The following is a 22,924-nucleotide window of genomic DNA, read 5'->3' on the forward strand; positions in this document are numbered from 1 at the left end:
CAGTAAAATTTATTTATTTTATTTATCTGGGGAGCATAAAATAATTATAAAAACGCGCGAGAATCAGACGTAAATATAAAATTTAAATCATTCAATAATACGAATTGCATTATGCATGAAAAAAACCTATATTAAATCAAGATCAAACTATATTAAATCAAGATAGTGATGTGTATAAACATGTGTTATCAATATAAGTAAATCTTTTTAAATGGTTTTTACAAATAGATTTTATTTCTTTTAAAGTTTATAAGTGTTTACATTTATACATTTGAAGTTAATGCTACCAAATTATGGAAATGAGTTTCGCTTATTGAATTTTGCCGATTAAGCGCGAAATAAGATGGTCCTGAATATGATATCATTGAACCACCCAAACATTCCTCTCCAGAATATAAAACAGCATACTGAAATTCATGTAAATTGATCTATATACAATCTGTCATAAACTTACATGTATAATTCAAAACAGTAACAGCAGGCACGTAACAGTACATTATATTCTAATTTCTTCAAATCAAACATGTTAATAAATATAATTATATTTTCATGATAATTTGACAAAAAGGAAGGTAGAAAGAGAAGATAGAAAGATACAATCAATTTTCTAAGTCAAGTGCTTTTGTTTAAATTAAAATTCTCTTCTTGTGCTACTTTTTTACTATTCACTTTCGCACATAATCGCATAATTACGTTAGTGCACGTATTTTGTGCATGTATAATTAGAATAAAAGACTAGAGACAAAGAATTTAAATAAAATAGAGAAACTGTCTAATTTGATTGATCCTATAGTATTGAAGAAATCAACTATACATTTTGTCATTATATGCTATAAATTACCTGTCCTTTTGTAATCGCTCGTAAAGGTACGCTAAGACGTATAAACAGACGATTGTCGGATATTTTGTACACATTGCAAGTGATTAACGGATTCCTATGCTGGAAGCGAAAGTCACAATTCAAAACACCGCTGTATCTTAATTCGCGTGGCTCCTCACTGATCCAATGAACGTCCTGTGTTATCAGAAAGTCGGTGTACAATGCTGGATGGATTGTACTGTCCACCTGTATTGTAAAGATTATACATACGATTAAGAAGTTTTAATTTATTTTTAAAAAAATTATGATTTTTTAAATTTATTATATTACATACTGCTATAATGGTATTTGTCTTCTGATCCTTATTAAACACATAATAAGCCTTACTACTACCACCGATTCTACATCTTTGTCCTATTGTCAATTTATGAATACCACTGTGTTTGCCTATCGACAGTCCACTGTCTAGATCTACATGTTCACCAGGTTTATCATCTATATACTATAGCCATTACAAAATTATTATTAATAAATCTTACTAGAATTGTGATGTACAATATATACACTGCTCGATGACAAACGTATCCTCTTTTACCTCTGAAATAAAATCTTGAAACTCACGTTTGCCCACAAAGCAGATACCCATACTCTCCTTTTTCTGTGCTATCTTGTGCAATCCTGCTTCTTTAGCTATCGTCTTTACATGATTTTTCAGATAATTTCCAAGAGGAAACATGCAACGTCTTAAGGTTTGTTGCGGTATTTGATTTAAAAAAAATGTTTGGTCTTTATTACTGTCGTGTGCTTGTAATAAGTATACATCTATAGAAATATTACAATTGCATTAAGAAATATTTGATTATTAAAAAAAAATTTTTTCTAATATAGAGGATACTTGCTAGTATCTTCTTTATAGTTTTCCAAATAAGATCCAAAGCTTGTATTAGCGTAATGACCTGTCGCAATCGCATCTGCTTGAAATCTATTAAATGCAACATCAAAAAATTTATTAAACTTTATGTTCTTGTTGCACAAAATATCTGGATTCGGAGTATATCCGGTCTGATACTTTTCTATAAGATCGCTGAAAAAATAAGAGGCAATTAAAGATTGTTATCTATATTAGCCATTGGGGAAAAAAAAAATGAGTACCTAAAAACTTCGTTCCAATATTCCTTCACAAAATCAATTTGTATTAAAGGAATCTTTAGTTTATCGCAAATCCATCGAGCATCCTCGTAATCTTTCTCAACTGCACACTTTCCTGTTTCATCTCTAATGTCCCAATTCTTCATAAATATTCCAGTGACATTAAATCCTTGAAGAGATATACTTTTTTAACGAGTATATAAAAGGAATGAAAAAAATTTTATATATATAAATATTTTAATTTTTTTACCTTTATTTTTAAGTAAAAGAGCCGTCACGGCACTATCAACGCCACCCGATATGCCCACGACAACGTTTTTGATCATTTTTATGGAATAATTCGTTGCAATTCGTATTGCATATTATTATGCAACTTTTATTATATTGATTTTCAACTTTTTACGAATATTTGCATCCTTTTGTTAGATTAATTATTTTATTCTCTCATTCCAAATAAAGCTTTTCCAAGCTTTATTTCCATATGCAAGGAGTAAGGCAATTCGAAAATTTGTATAGAAATACGCTGACATTTATTAGCATTCCCGACTAAATAAATGACTTGTTAAATTTGTCCAGAAATGAGAAGGCTTCGGTTACTTGCAAACGGGCCATGTCATGCGGACGGTTCACAGATGGACTCGTGCATACGTCATACGGCAAAGTATCATATATATATATATATGATATATATAAAAGAAAAAAAAATAGAAACGTTAAATACTTTATTCCATATCTCCTAATTTTCGTCTCGAGAACATTGCAATATATCTTGATGAGATCGAACGATAATATGTCACCATTCTTCTCTCTCTCTCTCTTTCTTTCTCTCGCGCGCGCGTGACACAGCAAGCCGCCCGTGCATCATCGTAAAATCGAGACTCGCGCGCGCGCGACGTCCGCTGGCCAATCCACGCGTGGCTCTCTCCGGTCGGTGACCAGTCAAGCTCATTGACAGATAAGCGTGGAACAGTTGCGGCGCGTAGTGCACTCGCTATGGCGAATTTCGGCGTGTGCGACAGGACTCGGCGACGTCTCGCGTGCCGCGGCGCGCGTCCGAAATCGCCGAGTCGGCGACGCTTAGCCAGACGAACGGCGCGATCCTGTCGCATCGGTGAGCCATTTTGCGCAGTACCCGTGACCCAGATTACGATGGGGGGTTCGCTCGTCTCTTGGAACAGCTGTTGGCTCCGAGACGTCGGCCGGACGCGCGAGGGAGAATGCACGTAGTATATATATATATATATATATATATATATACTCGACGAGCTGCGCGCGCCTCTTGGCGGCTTGACGCAACAATGGCGGCTTCAGGGCCGTACGTATCCGCCGTATGTTTTAGGCGCCCGTTGTCGCGGAAACGAATTAATTCGATAATAATCAGCAATAGGTTCAGAGTAAGAGACGCGCGATGAAAGACAAGTCGAATGCTAAAGTGTGACTCGCTCAAGAGTAACTTTATGTATTTTGACATACCACTTTGCAATGCAAATTTTTATTCATCCGATTAAAGATATTGTCCATGACGATGACGTGCATTTAAAAAGAACGAATAGTCGCACGATATTCACGGATACGAATCGACTATGGTATATATATAGGAATATCTAACCGCGATCTAATCAAGCAATATTATTCCGTCTCTTTACCATCTTCAAAGGACTCTGCCGACGAACGAGTTAATAAAAAACGCGCGTGCTTTGGATATCGGGCGGACTCGCGTGGTCCTCATTACACAAGCGCGCGCGCGCGCGTTTTTAATTCGTGTCTTTAGACACGGACGGTTTACTCGGATCGACGCCCGATGCCGCTTCTGGCGACGAGAGCGGGAGCCTTCTCTCCCGGGCCTCCTCTTCGCGTAGTAGTATAGTCATACATGCACGTACACATACGGAACGTACAAGGCGCAAGGTGCGTCGCTCGTCGCGCCACAAGCGCGCAAGCTACAACGGATGACGCCGTCGTATGATGGGAGGCGCTAAGAGCCGGCAGCAGCGCCCAAGTGGTTGGTAACAGAGACGCCGCGCCGCTCGCGCCAATACGCTCCTGCGCAGCATCTACCCCCACTCCGTCGTCATCGCTCGCCGCCGTCCGCCGTCCGTCGTCCGTCGTAGTCGCCGTCGTCGTCGTCCCGTGTCCCGTCCCGCTACGCGACCAGCGATTCCTTGTTTGCCATCACGCGAAATCCAATAGTTTGCCTTGTACCGCGGTGAGGGAGTGCGGATGCGCGGTTCGGCGATTTCGCGTATACGCGTCGACTTGCGAGCGGTGAAAAAAAGTGCGGTGAGGAAATTGAACGAGAGAGGAGAGAGAGTGTGAGAGAAGAGAGCCACCCGGTGCGATGCGTGCCCCGTGCCCGCGCGAAAGATGCCCATTATCCCGCGTTTGTTTACCCACACGACGAGATTCCGCCGATTCTGCTGAGGAGTGATCTCCCGCGCGCGCATATCCGCGGTAGCGGGAGCACACAGTGAATTCCGTATCTACCTACCTACCTACCTACCTACCTACCTACCTACCTACCTACCTATCTACCTACCTACCTATCTACCTATCTACGGACGACCGGACCGACCAGGCCGTTAAGGCTTCGTTGATTTTTTGGTTGGTGAAAAAACGAGGAATCGAGGGAAAGAGAAAAAGACGAAGAGGCGCGGAACGCGGTACAAAAATTGCGCGAAGGGGCGAAGGAGGAGGAGGAGGAGGAGGATCCGAGTGTTGTATGTGGAGAAAGAGAACGAGAAAGTAAGAGAGAGACAGAGAGAGAGAGAGAGAGAACGCGCGAGACAGTACGTGAAACAGAGGGAGCGCGAACGGAAGAGGAACAGAGAGAGGTGGAGACGGTGTATGTGTACGTGTACGTGCGCGTGAGAGACGGAGAGAGGCGACGAGAAAAATAGAGAAGGAGAGCTTTTGTGGTGTAAGGGTCGATTATACGCCGTCGACAGAGGCTCGACTGCGAGGGAAGGAACTACTGGTGATACGGTTAACCGCGAGGAGGAGAGCCCGCGACAGAGGAGGCTCCTTTTAACGGTGGCGGACCGAGTGACCGCACGCGGCGCGAACGTTACATTACTTGTCGCGAAGCCCGCTCACGCGCGGGGAATGCGTTATGTATTTACGTAGAATATTGCGTAACGTACAGGGGGCCGGCTAGTGTGTTTGGGAAAAACGCGTGCGCGCGCGCGCGCGCCACCGATCAAATATCCCTCGTTTTCGTTTATACTCGTCTTTATCAAATTTTCCGCGATTCCGGGGGACGGTGCCCCCTGAGGGACGGTGACGGCGGAGGAGGAGAAGCGCGGGTTGGTTGACTCTATATACCGGCGCAAGTTTCGCGCGTGCATACGCAGCAGGAATCTCCAAGCAACCCGGCCGCCGCCGCCGACGCTGCGATCGAAAGTTTCGGGGGAGCTGGATAGAGAGGAGAGCTCGGCTCTTGGCTCGGCGACGCCAGTGCACTGTACTCGCGGCAAGGGACGTATCTCGACGCCACACCATCTCCGCTACCTCGTCGTGCCCGTCGTCGCGATTCTGCGACGAAACAACGTAGGAGATAGGGACGCAGGACGTTTTCTCAGATGGAAATTGGTACGGATGGAGAAAGAAGTGAGAAAGAGGGAGAGACACGAGAGATACTTCGCACGCGGCCACAATGTCCGGAACGGATTTCTTCGACGCCAATTTTTTTTCTACGTATGCGCGCAAGGTCGCGTCGAGAACTCTTGCAGCTGGGGGTCGATCGTGTCTCTCTCGTAGAGCTCTAACGCGAGTTTATAATTTATTTTTATAACGCGCCTCTCTCTCTCTCTCTCTCTCTCTCTCTCTCTCTCTCTCTCTCTCGAGTGGCTCGCGCGTCTCGTTTGTTCGCCGCTTTCAACGCGATTAATTTTCGCTTTCGTTTTCGAACGCGCGAGATGTATCGCTGTTTAACGATCTCTCTTTGCCACGATGACAATATACCTTTCGACATTTTATATGAATCATATTTATTTTGAATTGTCAATGAACCTGAGAGGCGTAAAATAGTTATCTAGATACCTTGAATACCAGCATTGATTTGGGCCAAATTATTGTGCATTGATAAAAAAAATTTATTGTATATATATATATATATATATATATATATATATATATATATATTAAATAATAATTTATAATTTCTAAAATACGCTAATATAAAATAAGCCACGTGTATACATATATACATATATTATATATATTTATATTCAATGTTTCATAATCATGACTGAGACACTTGAAAAAAATGATTCAATCATATGGTGCCATCTAAATTCCCTTTGTTTATACTTATATATGTTTTTAAATGAATAAATTTGTGCATAATTGAGAAATATTCTATATAAATGTTATGGGATAAAAATTAAGGAGATAAAGCAGAAGAAAAAAAATTGTTAAAACTATGTCAGGTTAAGTTAGGTTATGTAGAAAGTCTCTGTATAATCTCGGCATTCTTTACAGATTAACAATTAGATGATTAAACAATGAAATCACCGATAAAAAAAAATAACAAGAGTTTTTTTGCTCATGAGAAACATTAAGATCTTTGAGACCTTCTACTTAATTTAATTTGATATAATCTTCACATGTTACTTTCTTTTATTTATATCTCTCATAAGATTTCTACAGAATATTATCTAAAAAAAAAAAAAATCTTCCACACATTTTACTTGCAAATTTGCTTGGAAATATATAAATAGACAAAGAGTAAAGGGACGACTGTTTCTCAGATGATGCCATACGATTTCAAATGTCTCGATGTAAATTTTGAAATATATTGGATATATAAAAAATATATAAAACACATGTGACATGTATATTTTTCAAGTGTGTATTTTGAAAATTATAAGCAATATGTGTGATAAAAGCAAACAATTTTTATCTGTGAACAATAATCTGTTCAAAATTTTACTACTGTTAGTATTCAAAGATATTTAGATATTGTGGTTGTTATTTTATTCCATTCAGATTTATTCAAGTTTATAAATAAATAATAACTTGTAGGAAACAGAAAAAACAGTTTAAATTTTTATTAATATATGTTTAATACATTTTATACATAAAATAAAAGAATAATATGTATGTCACAAAATTATTAGCTTCGAGCATCTGAAAATCTTATTAAAATTGATAAATATAACTCAAATATGAAAATATAAGCATGTATCATGTATCAAAATAAAATATACAGATGAATAATATTGATATATGATACTGTTTTTGCAATAAGAATTATGTTTAATCCTTTTTGTGAGACAAACGCACAATATGTCTTTAGTGTTTCGTACATATTGTTTCACATATAATTTTGCAATTTTCCATTTATATATTTATAAATAACTTTTAAACGGAAAATTTGCTATTATCGCATATATTAACCAAACTCTAAAATAAATTGTCTAAACATTTTTCATTAAAAATGTATACCTTAATATTTAATAATAATGTGCATATTAGATGCAGTGAAAACAGAGAATAGATTTATTAGAATTATCTTTATTTTTAGCACTTCCAATGTGATTTGCAATGAAACGTATTCGTGGACTAGACGACGTAGCATCACCACCAGCAAGGCACTCAACGGTGAGTGCAGGAAGCGGCTTAGGTGGTGGAGGAGGAGGTAGCTTAGAATATCATACAAGCAGTGGGATAGGTGTTGTTGTACCTGGTCAAGCAGTTCGATCTGTTGCTTCGAAAGAAATGCCAGGGAGTATACAATTTGGTACTGCCCAAGCTCAACAGCAATATACCGGTGCAATTGTTGTGCCAACGGCAGCACCATCTCCCATCAAAGTAAGTGATTATGTGTGTGTATAACAATAATAGATAGAGTATTGCAATAAATATTACACAAATGTCATATTTATAGCAGGCGAGTGGTTCTACGGGAGGACTTAGTTCTACATGTAGCAGTAGCAACATAAATAATAGTGGTTTGAATAGCGGATTAGGTAGCGGCAATAGTCATACCATGGCTTCCCAACAACCTGCATCAGGATCACAAAATCAAGTACATACGCAACAGCAATCGACAATAAGGCACAAGGTTTGTGTTTTCCAAGTTTTCCTTAAAATGAATAGAAAAAAAAATTAATCTTTATTAAACATTAGGCTGATATGAGAAAGTTTTAAAGAAAATATAACTAATTATATATACAGGTGCATACTGGTAATGTAACGCCACTGGCATCCACTCCACCTGGCTCCAACCAAGGAGGAACAGGAGGGGGATCCCAGTTCCAGAGATTAAAAGTGGAAGATGCGCTATCTTACCTAGATCAAGTCAAATATAAATTTAGTGATCAGCCACAGGTGAATAATAAAAATATAATTTTGCATACTTAATGCATTAGCAGTTAGTAAAAAAGAAAATGCTAGTAAACTAATATGCTTTTTTTCATTATCAAGCTTTTACATATTAATTCTCATTGGATTTAATTTTTCTACAACTGCTAGTTTTTTAATATACTTTTAAATAGACATGCTAGTTGCTAAAAGAAGTATTATATGAATCGTGCTTAAATAAAGAAAAAATGATCGATGTGTGTTATTTTAACATGAATATTTTTATTTATAGGTATACAATGATTTCTTGGATATCATGAAGGAATTTAAATCTCAAAGTATAGATACTCCGGGCGTTATAACCCGAGTGAGTCATCTATTCAAAGGACATCCCGAGCTTATTGTTGGTTTCAATACATTTCTCCCACCAGGCTATAAAATAGAGGTACAAGCAAACGAACAAGGATATGCCTTTCAAGTGTCTGTCAGTATGCCCAGTCCAACAGCAACGCACACAGCTACGTTATCCCAGCATCATTGTACGGTCAATGTTGGTTCACCTCCTGTGGCTAGCCCACCTACACAACCTGCAAAAGCACCCCCAGTTTTACAAATAATGCAAGGGTAGGTATTTTGCCAAATCTATGTAACTTTTTTTCTATGTAATAATACAAATGTAACCAGAATAATTTTTGAAAATTGATATAAAAAGAAGATATACATGTGTCTGCGATTCCGATTGTTCTTAGGTCGGGCAACATACATCATACTTTAGCAAACAGTATTACAACTAACAGTTTAACTGTTCACGCGCCTTCACCACCGCCGGTACCAGTGTATAATAATAATTCTCATGTTAGTACTGCACAAGCGCAAGCTGTCAGTCAAGCTTTAAGTCAAGCAGATGGTGTATCAACTGGTGGACAAACACAGCAAAGTCAGCCAGTAGAATTCAACCATGCGATAAATTATGTTAATAAAATCAAAGTAAGGGATTATAATAGTGATTACAGAAAAGAATAATAAAGAATAATGAAATATATGTGTAATATTAAATTATTTTTAGAATCGTTTCCAAGGTCAACCAGATAAATACAAACGTTTCTTGGAGATATTACATACGTATCAAAAAGAACAGAGAAACTTAAAGGAATCTGGACATATGGGAGGTACGAGTTCTGGCGCTACAAGTGGAGCAAAACATTTAACAGAAGCGGAAGTTTATAGTCAAGTGGCTAAATTATTTGAAAATCAAGAAGATTTACTTGCTGAGTTTGGACAATTTTTGCCAGATGCTACTAATCAGCAAAGTTCGTTGGTGAGTCATCTATTTACAATAGGACAAACCAATAATTTTAAAATTTTGAATTTTCTGGATTTCGAGAAAATCCGTTTAAAGAGTAACATCTATTACAAGTAAACTTTCAAATGAGTAATAATTCTAAGACAGAAATATTATTTAATTACCTCAAAACATATATATATATATATATATATATATATTTAACATATAAGAGCAAATGAAAGATAGTATTCATAAAATATGTGTAATCTTCATTATTTTACATTCATTCGTTTCAAACATATATCTTTTCCCCGTTTGAATGTTTACAAACAATTATATCTAAAAGAAAAAAAACAGCATAGTCTTTGCAAAACAGTAGTCTGATTGGTATTAGTCTGCTATGTTTCAGACTAACAAAACAACATCGATTAACGATCATACGGCGATTGTTAAAAAACCAATTGGACTCAAAACACCTTACAACAATTCTGGAACTATTTCGAGAGATCTTCGAGAATCCAGCAGTACGGCCGGATTGGAACGCGATAGTCGAGATCATAGAGAACGGGAACGAGAACGAGAACGAGATAGATCGAACGTACGAGACATCAATAGCGGTCAGAAACCTGGGCATAGTACTGGACAGTTGAAAAGGAGTCCATCATTTTCAACTTCGGCAACAGCTGGAAATTCTCATCACGTACAACATGGACCGCCGCCTTTGAAGAAACCTAAAATTGCTTCGATGCGTGACGTTACTATAGCGGAAGCTGGCAAATATGGCACTTTGAATGACTATGCGTTCTTTGACAAGGTGAGCAGCATCTTAAATATTTATATTTTTTAAGTTTTGATTCTATGATGCCTTCTTTAAAAGCGAGCAAATTTTTTTAAGTAAATTTATAATAAATTATTGATAATATTTCTTTCAGGTTCGAAAGTCACTCAGATCACAAGACGTTTATGAGAACTTTCTTCGATGCCTTGTACTTTTTAATCAGGAAATAGTATCAAAATCGGAACTTGTTTTGTTGGTGACACCGTTCCTTGGCCGTTACCCAGAACTCTTACGTTGGTTCAAAGATTTCCTTGGTTATTTACCAGCTGATTCGTCCGCCACTACGATAACAAACTCGGGTAATGCAATGGGCGTGGAGACTTTCCCAAACAGTGTTGTACGGAGCCATCAAGAACGACCGCAAAATGACTTGGCGATAGAAATCGATTATGCAGCGTGCAAGCGATTAGGAGCGTCGTATTGCGCACTGCCAAAGTCATATATTCAACCAAAATGTGGTGGCAGAACGCAATTATGTAAAGAAGTTCTCAACGATACATGGGTTTCGTTTCCAACTTGGTCAGAGGACAGTACATTTGTAACATCAAGGTAAGTGATAAGTTTTATCTATCTGAGAAATTGAATATTTTTCTAATAATAGTTATATAGATATTATAATTTACGAAATTTATATATATTTATTTGTCCAGGAAAACTCAATACGAGGAATCCATATATCGGTGTGAGGATGAACGTTTTGAATTGGACGTCGTTATAGAAACCAATGCATCGACAATTAGGATACTTGAAGGCGTTCATAAAAAAATGAATAGAATGAGTCAAGAAGAAGCGCAGAAATATAAACTTGACGACTGTCTCGGTGGTTCTTCCCCGACGATTCATCAACGAGCGATAAAGAGGATATATGGCGACAAATCTCACGATATCATAGAAGGTCTCAAAAAGAATCCTCAAATAGCCGTGCCTATTGTACTCCGCCGATTGAAGGCTAAGGAGGAAGAATGGCGGGAGGCGCAAAAGGGTTTTAATAAAATCTGGAGAGAACAGAACGAAAAATATTACTTAAAATCCTTGGATCACCAGGGAATTAACTTCAAACAAAACGATGTAAAAGCATTGAGGTCTAAAAGTTTGTTCAATGAAATCGAAACCATATATGACGAGGTTGGTATATATTCATCTTAGTTTTATCTATAATTCTATAATTCTCTCTTTAATTTTGTCATTATTTAATGTGTTAATATCTTATACAGAGACACGAACAGGGTGATGACAGTAATGGTGATGGTCAGGGAAATAGTGGTCCACACCTCATTCTACCATACAAAGATAAATCTGTATTAGACGATGCGGCTAATCTTTTAATTCATCATGTTAAACGGCAAACTGGTATCCATAAGGAAGACAAGCAGCGGATAAAACTTTTATTGAAGCATTTCATACCTGATCTCTTTTTCCATACACGACAAGAACTTAGTGACGACGAAAGGGATGAAGATGGTAAGTTTCTTTACAATATCTATTTCCCATAAATAAGACTTTTTTTTTTTTTTTTTTTTTTTTTTTTTTTTTTTAACCGGAATTAATATCGAGTATATACATGCTCTGCTTTCATTTTATTTACAGATGAAAAGGATATAAATGTGGCAACGTGTAACAATTCCCAGTCCTCGACGACTACTTCGTCGTTAAGTGGCCTGCAAGCTAATAGGAATAAGGCTCCCGTATCGCCAAATACGTCTTCCACCTCCGCCAAACATGAAGCCGATATCAAAGTACCTATGCACGCTCTCTCGAATGATCCCGAAGAGGCATATACACTTTACATGGCCAGTAATAATTGGTACCTCTTTTTGAGGTTACATCACATACTCTGCGAGAGATTGACGAAAATGTACGACAGAGCTGTCGCTCTCGCCGAGGAGGAGTCAAAGTATAAGCAACAACGCAAGGAAAGTACAGCGATCGCTTTAAGATTAAAACCAAAAAGTACGTTTATACTATATATATATGATCGATATTGCTTTTTTGTTTTTACAATGAATCGTCGTATTAATCGCTTTCATCATCATTATACTTAGGTGAAATTGAAATTGAGGATTATTATCCCGCCTTTCTGGACATGGTAAAAAATGTTCTCGACGGAAATCTGGAAAGCACAGCGTACGAAGACACGTTACGAGAAATGTTTGGTATACATGCCTACATTGCCTTTACTCTTGATAAGATCGTAACTTACGCTGTGAGGCAAGTAAGTGAATTTCGTTATATTTTCTTTTCTATGATATTGTGAGAGAAAGAATGTTCAAAACTACATATATTTTCTGATAGTTGCAGCATTTAGTCACAGACACCATATGCCAGCAATGCATGGAATTATTCCAAAGAGAGCAACGTCAACCTAAAGAAAGCAGCGGAGCCGGCGGGTTGTGCGCCACGGCATATATGAGACTAAGTGCTGAATTATCGTATCAACGTAAAGCGGAAAAAACAATGGTCGATGAAAATTGTTTCAAGATATATATAGTAAGTATCTTTAAAATATTCGATTTAGTGTATACGACCATTTTTCAGACCAATTATTACTGGCCATGTAGTGATTTCGATGTAGTAATTATTGTTATTGAGATATATATAATTAGACTCTAATCTCATCTTGCGTTTTGCTTTTTATTACAGTACAAGAAAGACTGTAAAATGACAGTGGAATTGTTAGATACAGAGGGCGACGAAACGGTGGATAGTGGCTGTAGAGAGAGAGAAAGGGAAGGCGTCACAGTCTCTGAAAAATGGTCGACGTACGTTGAGAGATTTTCTGCACCAGCTGGTCAGGCTAGCCCAAAAGACACTCCTGCCTTAACAGAGAATGAGCCGCCGACCAATCATCCTGTGAGTAGCGACCAGGCAGCAAGGGGGGGGAGGGGCAGAAAACGCAAGAACACTGACATTAGCAAGAAGGTATAGGATCCAAATACCTTTTCATAATCATTATCAACGTTCATTCGCGTAATAATTGACATCTGTGATTAGAGTTGTTGTACGTTTCGTCGTTTTTATTTGGCGTACAAGAGTATACCCAAAGAATAAAGGTACGATGGAAAATTTTTTTCTATTAAAAGTAAAATTTATTTGTGAAAAAGTTTATTAGACACTTTTTTCACGGAAAGCGATCTTCGTGTAAATTTTCGTCGGAATAGGGACACGCGAATTGTGAAAAATATATGGATATATATACGTTGCTAAATTATATTTACGCGAATAGTTAGGACAATCATTAATTTCGTCTAATCGTCATATCGATTATAAAATTTCTGTATATTTATCTAATGTTTTATTCAATTAAATACTCTTTTCATACGCGTAGTAGAACAAAGTTTATACGCTTATTATATTTTATAATGATTGGGAATTTATAAGCGACTTATAAAATTCTTCTTCGGCCGTAATCATTTATGTGGTGATGCAAATTACATGAAATTTTCTGACTCGTTACAGAGCATCTTTCAATTTTTTTTAAATACAAATCTTTGTCATTCGAATGGTTGCTCTATATTATTTGCAATATTCTAAATATGAAAATATCTTATTATATGAAAATAGCTTTTTATTTTATATATGATTTATTTTCATTTTTTTGACAATTCTTAATCTTTAAAAAAACAAATTAATTTTAATTTGTAATTGAAATTACACTGTATTTATTATTTCATTTTTGTATTATTTTTATGATATTTAAATATATTGTATATTTTTCCAAAAAAGAAGGAAGAGGGAATATTTTTTTCATGTAAATCGCAGCAACTCTATATATCAGGATGAATGAAGAAAATTTCATGTATATAAAACCATATTATACATACCTCATTTGTTTAGCTCACCATTATGCATTCATTTAATAATGGATGTTATCAGAAACCAGTCGTTATGAGATAATAGAGTGATGACCAATTGTAAAAAATATTGATAAAAAATTGTATAAAAAACACAAAGGGAGAACTGGCATACGTTTTACAAAGTCATCTTAGCAGTGCCATAATAAATGTAAAATAACAATTAAATGAACAATTTAGATGCCCTTCTTTAGATTGAACGTACATCGTCATCTAACTAGTTACATATTTCATGAAAAACAAATTTTATTGTACATATTTAGTATATTTGTAATATGTAATGATATAATATTTCATCTTTCTCTCTTTCTCTCTCTCTCTCTCTCTCTCTCTCTCTCTCTCTCTCTCTCTCCATATATAAATATATGTATAAAGAATATTTTTTACAGTTTGCGAATAAAAAATTAGAACTAACTACACACAATAGATAGACATAGTAAAACAGAAACATCTTGTAATAAAATGTGTTATATATGTTTTTACTTAAAGTAAAAGTGAAAATTTAAGTGAAAAAATTAATCTCTATTTATTTGTTAAAAGCCAATTCTTTTTTTTTTTTTTTTCTAATTTATATTTTATCCTTCGTGTGACTTAACAAAACTACAAAATTTACTTGAAATGCATATATTTCCTGATTACTACAATGAGTAATTCTTACAAAAGTAGTTTTGGATAAAATGGTAAGGACACGCATTACAGTTATGTGTATTTTTGATGAAGAGATAGTTTTTGAATTATAAAAATAAGAGAACTATTTAATGATTTTTATCATGATTTTATATTGACATATTCAACTTCGTAAAGTAAGACAAAGTGGTAATACAAAACGATTCAAAAGCTAAATCGAGAACTAGTTTATTCAAATAAAAGTATAATATAATTTTGTTAATTTTCTAATCTAACAGAAAAATATTTCATCTGTGTATAATTTTTTTTTATCATAATTCATTCGGAATGTAATTTTGGATATATGTATTAAATTGATAAACATTAATATTTTTAATAGTAAAAAAATTTTATATATATCTAAAATAGCTGATACAAAAAAAACGTATCTCTTGAAAATATTTCTTATCTATTTGTTTTTATTTTTTAAATCAGAATTATCTATTCTTATGCATATCTACATTTACAATGTCTATATATACAAGAAACTTATTTTTCCTGAAACATGTAACTATTTAGATTAATATGTGTTTGTCATCTGAAAGAGAAGGCATCTGTATTTAGTAAGTGGTTAAAAAGATAAAAATAATCTTTCGTACGAATTCTAGTTTCTATTATAACACTTGGATTAGTCACAATTCTTGAAAAGAAATTCCTTTCATTTTCTCTCTTCATCATCTGATATTATATTAGATAAGGAAATATAGATACATACACACACGTATATATGTGTATATATATATATAATATTAGATTCTCTATATAAATTAATAGATTTAAAAAAATGTAAATATATCTAACAAATTTGTACATACATTTTGATACACACACAATTTAAGATTGGTCGATAGTGAATCGTGAAATTTCATAATTAACTCTTACTATCGTATTCAGAAATGCAGTACATAGTGAAGCCTTTGGAAAGGAAACATGAATATATACATAAATATATCATTCATTGACTTACCTGAACACATTACTTCCACGCCATTATTAGACATTATAATAATACTAATTACACTTTGTATCGTTTTTTTTTTACTTGGACTATCTAAAAAAACAAATGTGAAAGTTTTAATCGATCTCTTCTTTTTTTTATCAAATTCTGGAAGATAGACGGGCGATTAGACATTTATAGCGTAGAAACGTGAGAGCGATGCGCATAAAATTTTCTTGTGTAAAATTACTCTTGTACAAAAATTAGGGTAATTGTCAGAAAAACATCGAACATCACATTGTATACCTTTTTTAGGCTCTTTAAACTGATCTTCAAATAGTTTAAAATTGTTTTCTATATAGAAGGAAATCTCACATGACACATTGAAAGGATCTATGCGCGTTTGCTCCGTACGAGGGCACACAGCGCGTCATGCTACACATTTTAAGGTTCCAAAGTATGTTACAGGATCAGCTGTAGTACGATGCACTATGCCCTTGTATGAAACAAGCGCTCGCATTGGTTTTACCTAACGAGTCTACGAGAGGTACGACAAGAGTGTACTGTGGCGTGGAGCTGAGTGTGTTTTTTTAGCTTAACTGTTGCGTCCTTCATTAGACACACATGTATATATACATAATATACTTTACTATGTACATAAATGATATATAGATAGTAAAGCAGAGATACTATACGCATTGTACCATTATATGATGTATATAGAAAGTCAGTTGTAATTTTGCATCAATTCTGTAAGAATGTTTGATAAACGCGACAGTATAAAATATTAATATCCCGCAGTATTTTTGTCATTTTACCAAAGGTTTCACATTCTTAGGTTCTTTTTTTTTTATTTTAATTCTTGCGCTGGATTCGCAGAATAATTTATCGCTCGCGTTTCTTAATACCGGTTTCTAGACTAACAAAGGCAATTTTTTAGATTGATCTTTCTTCTTTTCTAATACCACACACAACCGCTTTTATTTCGTATTATATCTTTCCTCAGAAGGATTTGTACAATATGATTATATTAGACAGCATATAACATATCTTTGACTTGTTCTTTGCTAATAATGATCTCATACTCTTTGCACAAATTATAAGCATATATTTTTTAATTAGATTATATATATTAAAATATTTTAATAACAAACAGTTTATTTATATAATATATTCTTTTTATAAATTCAACAACATAGTACAGAGATTTTAATATTTACTGTACATAATTATATGAGTCAAAAATATAAAAGTTTACTTTAGCACTTGTAATATATTTTCTAATTAAGATCATTATATACATTCATCACATATGGATAGATTTCAATAGGATTATGTTACATCTTTTTTTTAGTATGTATTAAAAGCTCTCTCCCCCTTTCTCTCTTATTTGCAATCTCTTTGAATATTTTGTAAAGTCTCTTCACATATATTGTTGATTATATAAGATTTATCATCCTGGATTACGAACCAATAATATTTACTTATAAATTTTCGTATAAAAACAAGATAAAAAAAAGAGTTTCAATCTAAAATTCTGTTATGATCCAGACTCAATATTTTCATTTTCACAATATACAATTATAGATATAAAATTATCTAGCAAGAAGACAAGATGATAAAAAATTGTATGCATTACATATTTATTTTTTTAAATAACTATAGATATTTAAATTTATACCGAACGCTATTTATATATATATATATATATATATTTCTATCGATGATTATCGAGAAGCTTCTTATGCATGCACGATATTCGTATAATAGAATTCATCTCCGTTAACAATTAATGCTCCATTTCAATCATACAAGCTTTTACGAATATTTTCGCGAATGTTTCATTTCTTCGCACTCTACTTGCATTCTATTTTCGTAGCACTCGTCGAAAATGCGCGCAAACACATCGTCGCTTACATTACTCCCGATGTGCTTTTGAATTTCAAGATATCGCCGGTAACGACTAGAAAAACTCAAAATCGTCCTTTAAACAAAATACATAGTGCAATCGCTCGAGACGAACAACATCGTGCATATACTTACGTGCTAAGAAAAAAAAAAAAAAGCGGAGACACGTGAGGATGTTAAAGAGATCTTGACACATGCGGTCTCACGTCAAGCTTACACCTTTCTTTCTCCGTAAACACACATCTCGCAAGCTCGCTTTCCGTTCTCCCTCATCTTTCCTTTATTCTTTTTTTCGGACAGAGCGTTCATGTCGATCGTTAACCCGCTCGTTCTGTCGTTATCTATTATTAAATTGTACGAGATACGAGCGCACCGAACGCAATATAGTGCGGGAACTTATCTCGTCGATTGCGAGAAACAGAATCTCTTATCTGTTTTTCTCTTTCTCTCTCTCACACGTCACCCGCGCGATAAATAAATCCGTCGTACAAAATGGCGTTCGTCCAAGCTTTAACGTGGTCGGGAATACATAGCGGGCGAAAGCGGAGGAGAAAGGCGGCGGCGCTGCTTCGTTGCTCGAGCAACCTGTCCGCGCCGATGTATGTACTCTCCCACTTATTCCAATGGCGTATGCGCAGCAATTTCGACTCGTCCATCGCTCCTACACCCTCGCATAACCGAGTTTGATACGCGCTCTCCCCCCCAGCCCCCAGGTCCCCGGACGGGCACTCGATCGATATCCGTTATCAATACTCTGACCACAAACGTGGGTCTACGACAAGAATGTACGAATGAGAGATAAGAAAATTGCCGCGGCTCTCTCTTATGAGTTTTTATATATTATATATTTTTTTACGTATCTTTATTATAGTTTGTACAATTTGCAACAATATAATATAGAAAGGGGGTATAAATACGAATCGAGAAAAAATTTTTCTAAATAAACGCGTTACGTCCCGCGTGATAAAATTATAGGATACGTCGTTTTATAATCGCGCAGACTATCGTTTAGTATACGAGATTCGCTTTCATATTTATGTATTTTTTGTGATTTTTCTCTTCTCTATCAAAATATAAATTAAACTGTAAATTAATATTTCATTAAAGTAATAATCGTAGAGCGATTAATAAGAGAAAAACTAATTTTTTATCAATCATAAATGAATATATATATCAATCAATTATACATATTCGTAAGTAAAAATTACTTTGCAATAAAATTTTATTTCCATTATAAATTTTTTTTATTCTATACTTTTATATATTTCCATTAAACTCGTTTTTATAACTGTGTCAAAAACAACTTCCCTCAATTTTCTATAAAAATTTGTTGCCAGTTTCAATATAATGGGATTCAAGAAATATATCTTCTGTATTCCTCAATTATTTCAAGCTAGAATAATAATAATTTCTTTTGTTTTTTCTCACTCTCTCATTCATTCACAGCTGTTTTACGGAGAAATCATTATTTTATTGGTGATTATTAAATATTATATCATTTATCTTTTGTTTATTGATACACGTCGCAAAATATATGGATAAAATAATAATAAGCGATCAATATTTAAACATTTAAACTTTACTATTTTAAGAATACATAAATTTTTTTTTTATTATATGAAAATTTTGTATTTTGCTCTTATATGTATATTATTCTAACAATAAACGTTTTTTTAATCGCGATGTATAATATCCTAAAAAGATCTATTTTATATTTTATTTTATTTATTTAATTTTAGCTCAAAGTATTATTTAAAAATAACACCGTATCTCACGATTTGTTGTAGATGGACGGAAGTAGTTGGAATTCCTTAGGCAGAACTTCGGCGGGACGTAAACCCATCTTTCTCTATCGTAATATTAAGTCTTATCGAAAACATGCTGCGAGATTAGCGAAGGAGAAACAATCTTTGCTTAATGCCAATCATCCGGAGAGAGTCACAGAGTAAGTACACCTGACGTATGGATTAGCCTAAATATTAACTGAATTTTATTTTATATTTGATCTAAATTTGTTACAGATCGATCGACGCTCCCGACATTATCAATTCCGACGAGACGCAATGTAGATTTAATCCCAATAGCTATACCATGCTTTTCATTGTTCATAAGGACAGGTTTCTTTACAAACAGAAATCTATCAACCGTGCGAGAATGGTACGTTCGCAATTATTCGAATACTTTTGCATCTGTCTTTCAAAAGTATATATTATATATTTGTATTATATATAATAAATAATATTTATATATAACACGATGCGATGATTTATTTTTAATATGTTCACATGTCTTGAATATATAGGTCGAATTTATTTAAAAAAATTTGTTTATAACATTTTTTTTTTTCTCGGCAGTCTCATCCAGCTGTAACGAAGCGTATGGACACGAAATTCCACCATTGGCACGCATCGTGGATATCAAAGAATGGCACGGATACTCAACATCGATTGTGTCAAGATTGGCTGATGGGACGCTACGAGAATTTGATTCCCCATAGGACACGAATTTTAACAGACAATGATCAGACACGTTCTCCTTATCGGCAATACAATCGTTTCAAAGTAGAACGTCTGCAATCTGATCTATTAACTTCGGAGCCGTGTGTCTAATCTTACTCGACGGAATTTCTCTTGTTATTTAAAATTTTCCAATATTGCTACGCTTGGCACAATTAACCTTGTATCAGCGAAAGTTTTTTTTGTTTGTTCTTTTTTGTTTTGCAGCTGCTAATGCGCGGCGGATTCGGATACGATTTTTATTCGAGACAGAAATTTTTGAAACATAATTTTATTTTTATGCAAGAAAGCTAGCAAATATAATTTTATTTTATACAGACAGACAGCACTCGATATTCAAAAAGGTTTAAACTTGTCGTCGATTAAAACAATATTGATTTGAAGAGTGTACTTGGTCAATGTGTGACCGTCCATATGTTATATATTATATATCGTATTATATATATGTATACATATATCTTTTTACACAAAGAGAGATAGAGCGAGAGGAAGTTTTATACGCTGGGTGATTTGATACTATCGCACTGAATTCATACTACATTAGATAATTTTTGTTGCAATTATTTTTATTGCGTTCTACGTGCTCGCAAGATTAACATGTAATCAATTTGCCGCATTTGTTTTATGACATCAATACGGAGATGTGTTATGCAACTTCGAAGATTAATGCATTTCGCATATTTATATATTTATATATGATTTGGATATGATTTGCGTCTCGATGTCGTTCACGATATTTTAGTGAATATGTACATAGACATAGATGCAGACGTGCGCGTATTTCATCCGTGACAAAAAATTGCAAATATCAGTTATATCACGTTTATAAGAAAATAAAACAAAAATTTTTCTAGCCTTTTTCCAGTTTCGATGAAATGTGCGTACATTTGTATCTATAAATACCTAAAAATATGTTTATAATTATACATATACATTTGAACAATGTACATATATACATTTATACGTTTGTCGTGTGTGTATATATGTATATGTACACACACACACACACACGCACGTGTATATATAAAACATGTATAGATATGTATAAAGAAAACTTTAGAGTTTATGTTCAATTCGCTCTTCAAGCCGCAACGTAGAACCATTAAAGATGTAGAAACGGTAATGTTCCTGGGCAGTGCGATAGAGTCGAGTACGCTGAAAATCAACATAGTGCGGAAGGCTAAGGCTGGAAAGTGTCATTGACCTATCACGCGCGATCATACGACACATCTAATTGTGTTATGTCAGTTTTCTAGTATATAATATCATAAATGCAATAAAGTGCGATTTCTCGACAGCACATAATTTACAGCACGTTATAAAAGCATTATAAGAACCTGCATGTGTGATCCGCAAATATCTCTGTGAGACATTACACTTCATCGATGGAATGCCGATGCATTGTTATAAGAAAATAATCGCTATTAAACTTACTCGCGTAATCTTCACCACGTGTGCTTCCTTTTTCATTTTAATAAAACAAGAACGGGGGGCGTGATATTCATTGCAAATGAAATAATCACACGTCTGTCACGCGACAAACGACCGACAGTCGATAGCGGATGCGATACTTCTGTCTTGGTCACGCTTTTGTTTAGTTGACTCTTTCAGAGTTTAGTCAAAACGGTGTAAAAATGATATTTGCGCGCGACACGAGCACAAATCATTTTCTGGGCACACACGCGTCTATATGGCAATTACATATATTCAAGTGGAGTTTCGTTCTCCCTGCTTTTACAAATATATGTGTATGTGACTTTCTATTCGATAAAAAAAAATTTAGATTAAGAATAAGATAAAATTAGATATATTTAATTATAATATAATATATAATGTAGTCGTACTATACATTATACATACCGTAATATTTGTAATTCTAATGCACGATATACTGTGGTTGTATATTTATTGAAGCATTTCCTCGTCAGCAAAATAAATGTAGAGAAAGAGAGAGAGAGGAAGCCACAGCCTCAAGAGGGAAGGAGAAATGAGGGGAAGGGAACAGGAGAGAGAAAAAAAAGGGATAAATGTTAAAATATATAATTCAAATTAACAAGTTGGCAATTTATATCCAGATGTATGTATATGGTGGCCTTCATTAAAAAATATATATTTTTTCACTCTAATCGCGCTTAAAATGCGAGTAACCGCTGTAAATGTGCAGCCGTCTATGGCTTATTCCGATTTATTCAACTTGTTAATTTTAATCGAACATTTCGCCATTTATCCTTTTTACATCACTTCTCTATCCGATCAATTAATTTTTTAACACCAAACGAAGAAAAGAAAAAGAGGGAGACGAGGAACGCGGTCTTCCCGATGTCTGATTATACTTCTGACTATATTACTGTATTTTACGAGAAAAATTGCTAATTTTAAAGGTTTATGTGTATATCAAAAATAAATGTACAGGCAATTTTACTACTCGAGATAATAATTTAATGTTGATATATATTTTGCACACAAAAATATTATTATAATATTAATAAAACTATATATTATAATATTAAGAAGCGCTGTTTTTGTTGTTGGCAATTTTTCCCCGTAGTTTCATATATATATATATATATACACGTTAGCTGTGCGTTCTTTTTCTTATCCTTTTTATGTTGTGCAATAATAAAATTCTCAAAATAAATGGATTCGGATTT

At 34.6% G+C, this 22,924-nt stretch overlaps 2 protein-coding genes across 5 annotated transcripts; one reads left to right on the forward strand and one right to left on the reverse strand.

Moving 5' to 3' along the window:
• Positions 1-216: 216 nt before the first annotated feature.
• Positions 217-3,158, reverse strand: LOC138932799 (mitochondrial tRNA-specific 2-thiouridylase 1). 2 transcript variants are annotated; one of them, XM_070294978.1, is made up of 7 exons: positions 2,220-3,158; positions 1,973-2,138; positions 1,777-1,904; positions 1,416-1,642; positions 1,155-1,322; positions 842-1,066; positions 217-407 (listed from the first exon to the last, which is right to left on the reverse strand). In XM_070294978.1, exons 1-7 carry the CDS (start codon positions 2,293-2,295, stop codon positions 264-266), a joined length of 1,134 nt encoding a protein of 377 aa, XP_070151079.1. In that variant the 5' UTR covers positions 2,296-3,158; the 3' UTR covers positions 217-263. The 2 variants fall into 2 exon arrangements, with proteins under 2 accessions (XP_070151079.1, XP_070151078.1); XM_070294977.1 differs by having other exon boundaries at positions 1,720-1,904; positions 2,220-3,157.
• Sin3a (SIN3 transcription regulator family member A) lies at positions 2,915-22,850 on the forward strand. Of its 3 annotated transcripts, none has more exons than XM_070294973.1 (18): positions 2,915-5,557; positions 7,494-7,780; positions 7,857-8,033; positions 8,147-8,299; positions 8,565-8,896; positions 9,022-9,259; positions 9,339-9,590; positions 9,952-10,371; positions 10,490-10,944; positions 11,046-11,520; positions 11,610-11,856; positions 11,983-12,345; positions 12,438-12,607; positions 12,688-12,882; positions 13,036-13,314; positions 19,545-19,702; positions 19,779-19,914; positions 20,112-22,850. In XM_070294973.1, exons 2-18 carry the CDS (start codon positions 7,514-7,516, stop codon positions 20,364-20,366), a joined length of 4,572 nt encoding a protein of 1,523 aa, XP_070151074.1. In that variant the 5' UTR covers positions 2,915-5,557; positions 7,494-7,513; the 3' UTR covers positions 20,367-22,850. The 3 variants fall into 3 exon arrangements, with proteins under 3 accessions (XP_070151074.1, XP_070151076.1, XP_070151075.1); XM_070294975.1 differs by having other exon boundaries at positions 13,036-13,245; XM_070294974.1 differs by having other exon boundaries at positions 9,967-10,371; positions 20,112-22,849.
• The last annotated feature ends 74 nt before the right edge of the window (positions 22,851-22,924 follow it).

Source organism: Polyergus mexicanus, unplaced genomic scaffold (genome assembly GCF_030449975.1).
Source record: "Polyergus mexicanus isolate NDT 795.1 unplaced genomic scaffold, iyPolMexi1.0 SCAF_4, whole genome shotgun sequence".
NCBI classification, from domain to species: Eukaryota; Metazoa; Arthropoda; class Insecta; order Hymenoptera; family Formicidae; genus Polyergus; species Polyergus mexicanus.

Bases quoted from the DNA above. Each gene is read 5' to 3' on its own strand.
- LOC138932799 (XM_070294977.1), bottom strand. From the start codon at position 2,295: ATGATCAAAAACGTTGTCGTGGGCATATCGGGTGGCGTTGATAGTGCC. The intron at 1,643-1,719 runs GCAAGTATCCTC...ATATTTCTATAG, and splicing joins AAACTATAAAGAAGATACTA to ATGTATACTTATTACAAGCA. The intron at 1,323-1,415 runs GTAAAAGAGGAT...TAATGGCTATAG, and splicing joins TTCAAGATTTTATTTCAGAG to TATATAGATGATAAACCTGG.
- Sin3a (XM_070294973.1), top strand. From the start codon at position 7,514: ATGAAACGTATTCGTGGACTAGACGACGTAGCATCACCACCAGCAAGG. The intron at 10,372-10,489 runs GTGAGCAGCATC...TATTTCTTTCAG, and splicing joins ACTATGCGTTCTTTGACAAG to GTTCGAAAGTCACTCAGATC. The intron at 12,883-13,035 runs GTAAGTATCTTT...TTTTTATTACAG, and splicing joins ATTGTTTCAAGATATATATA to TACAAGAAAGACTGTAAAAT.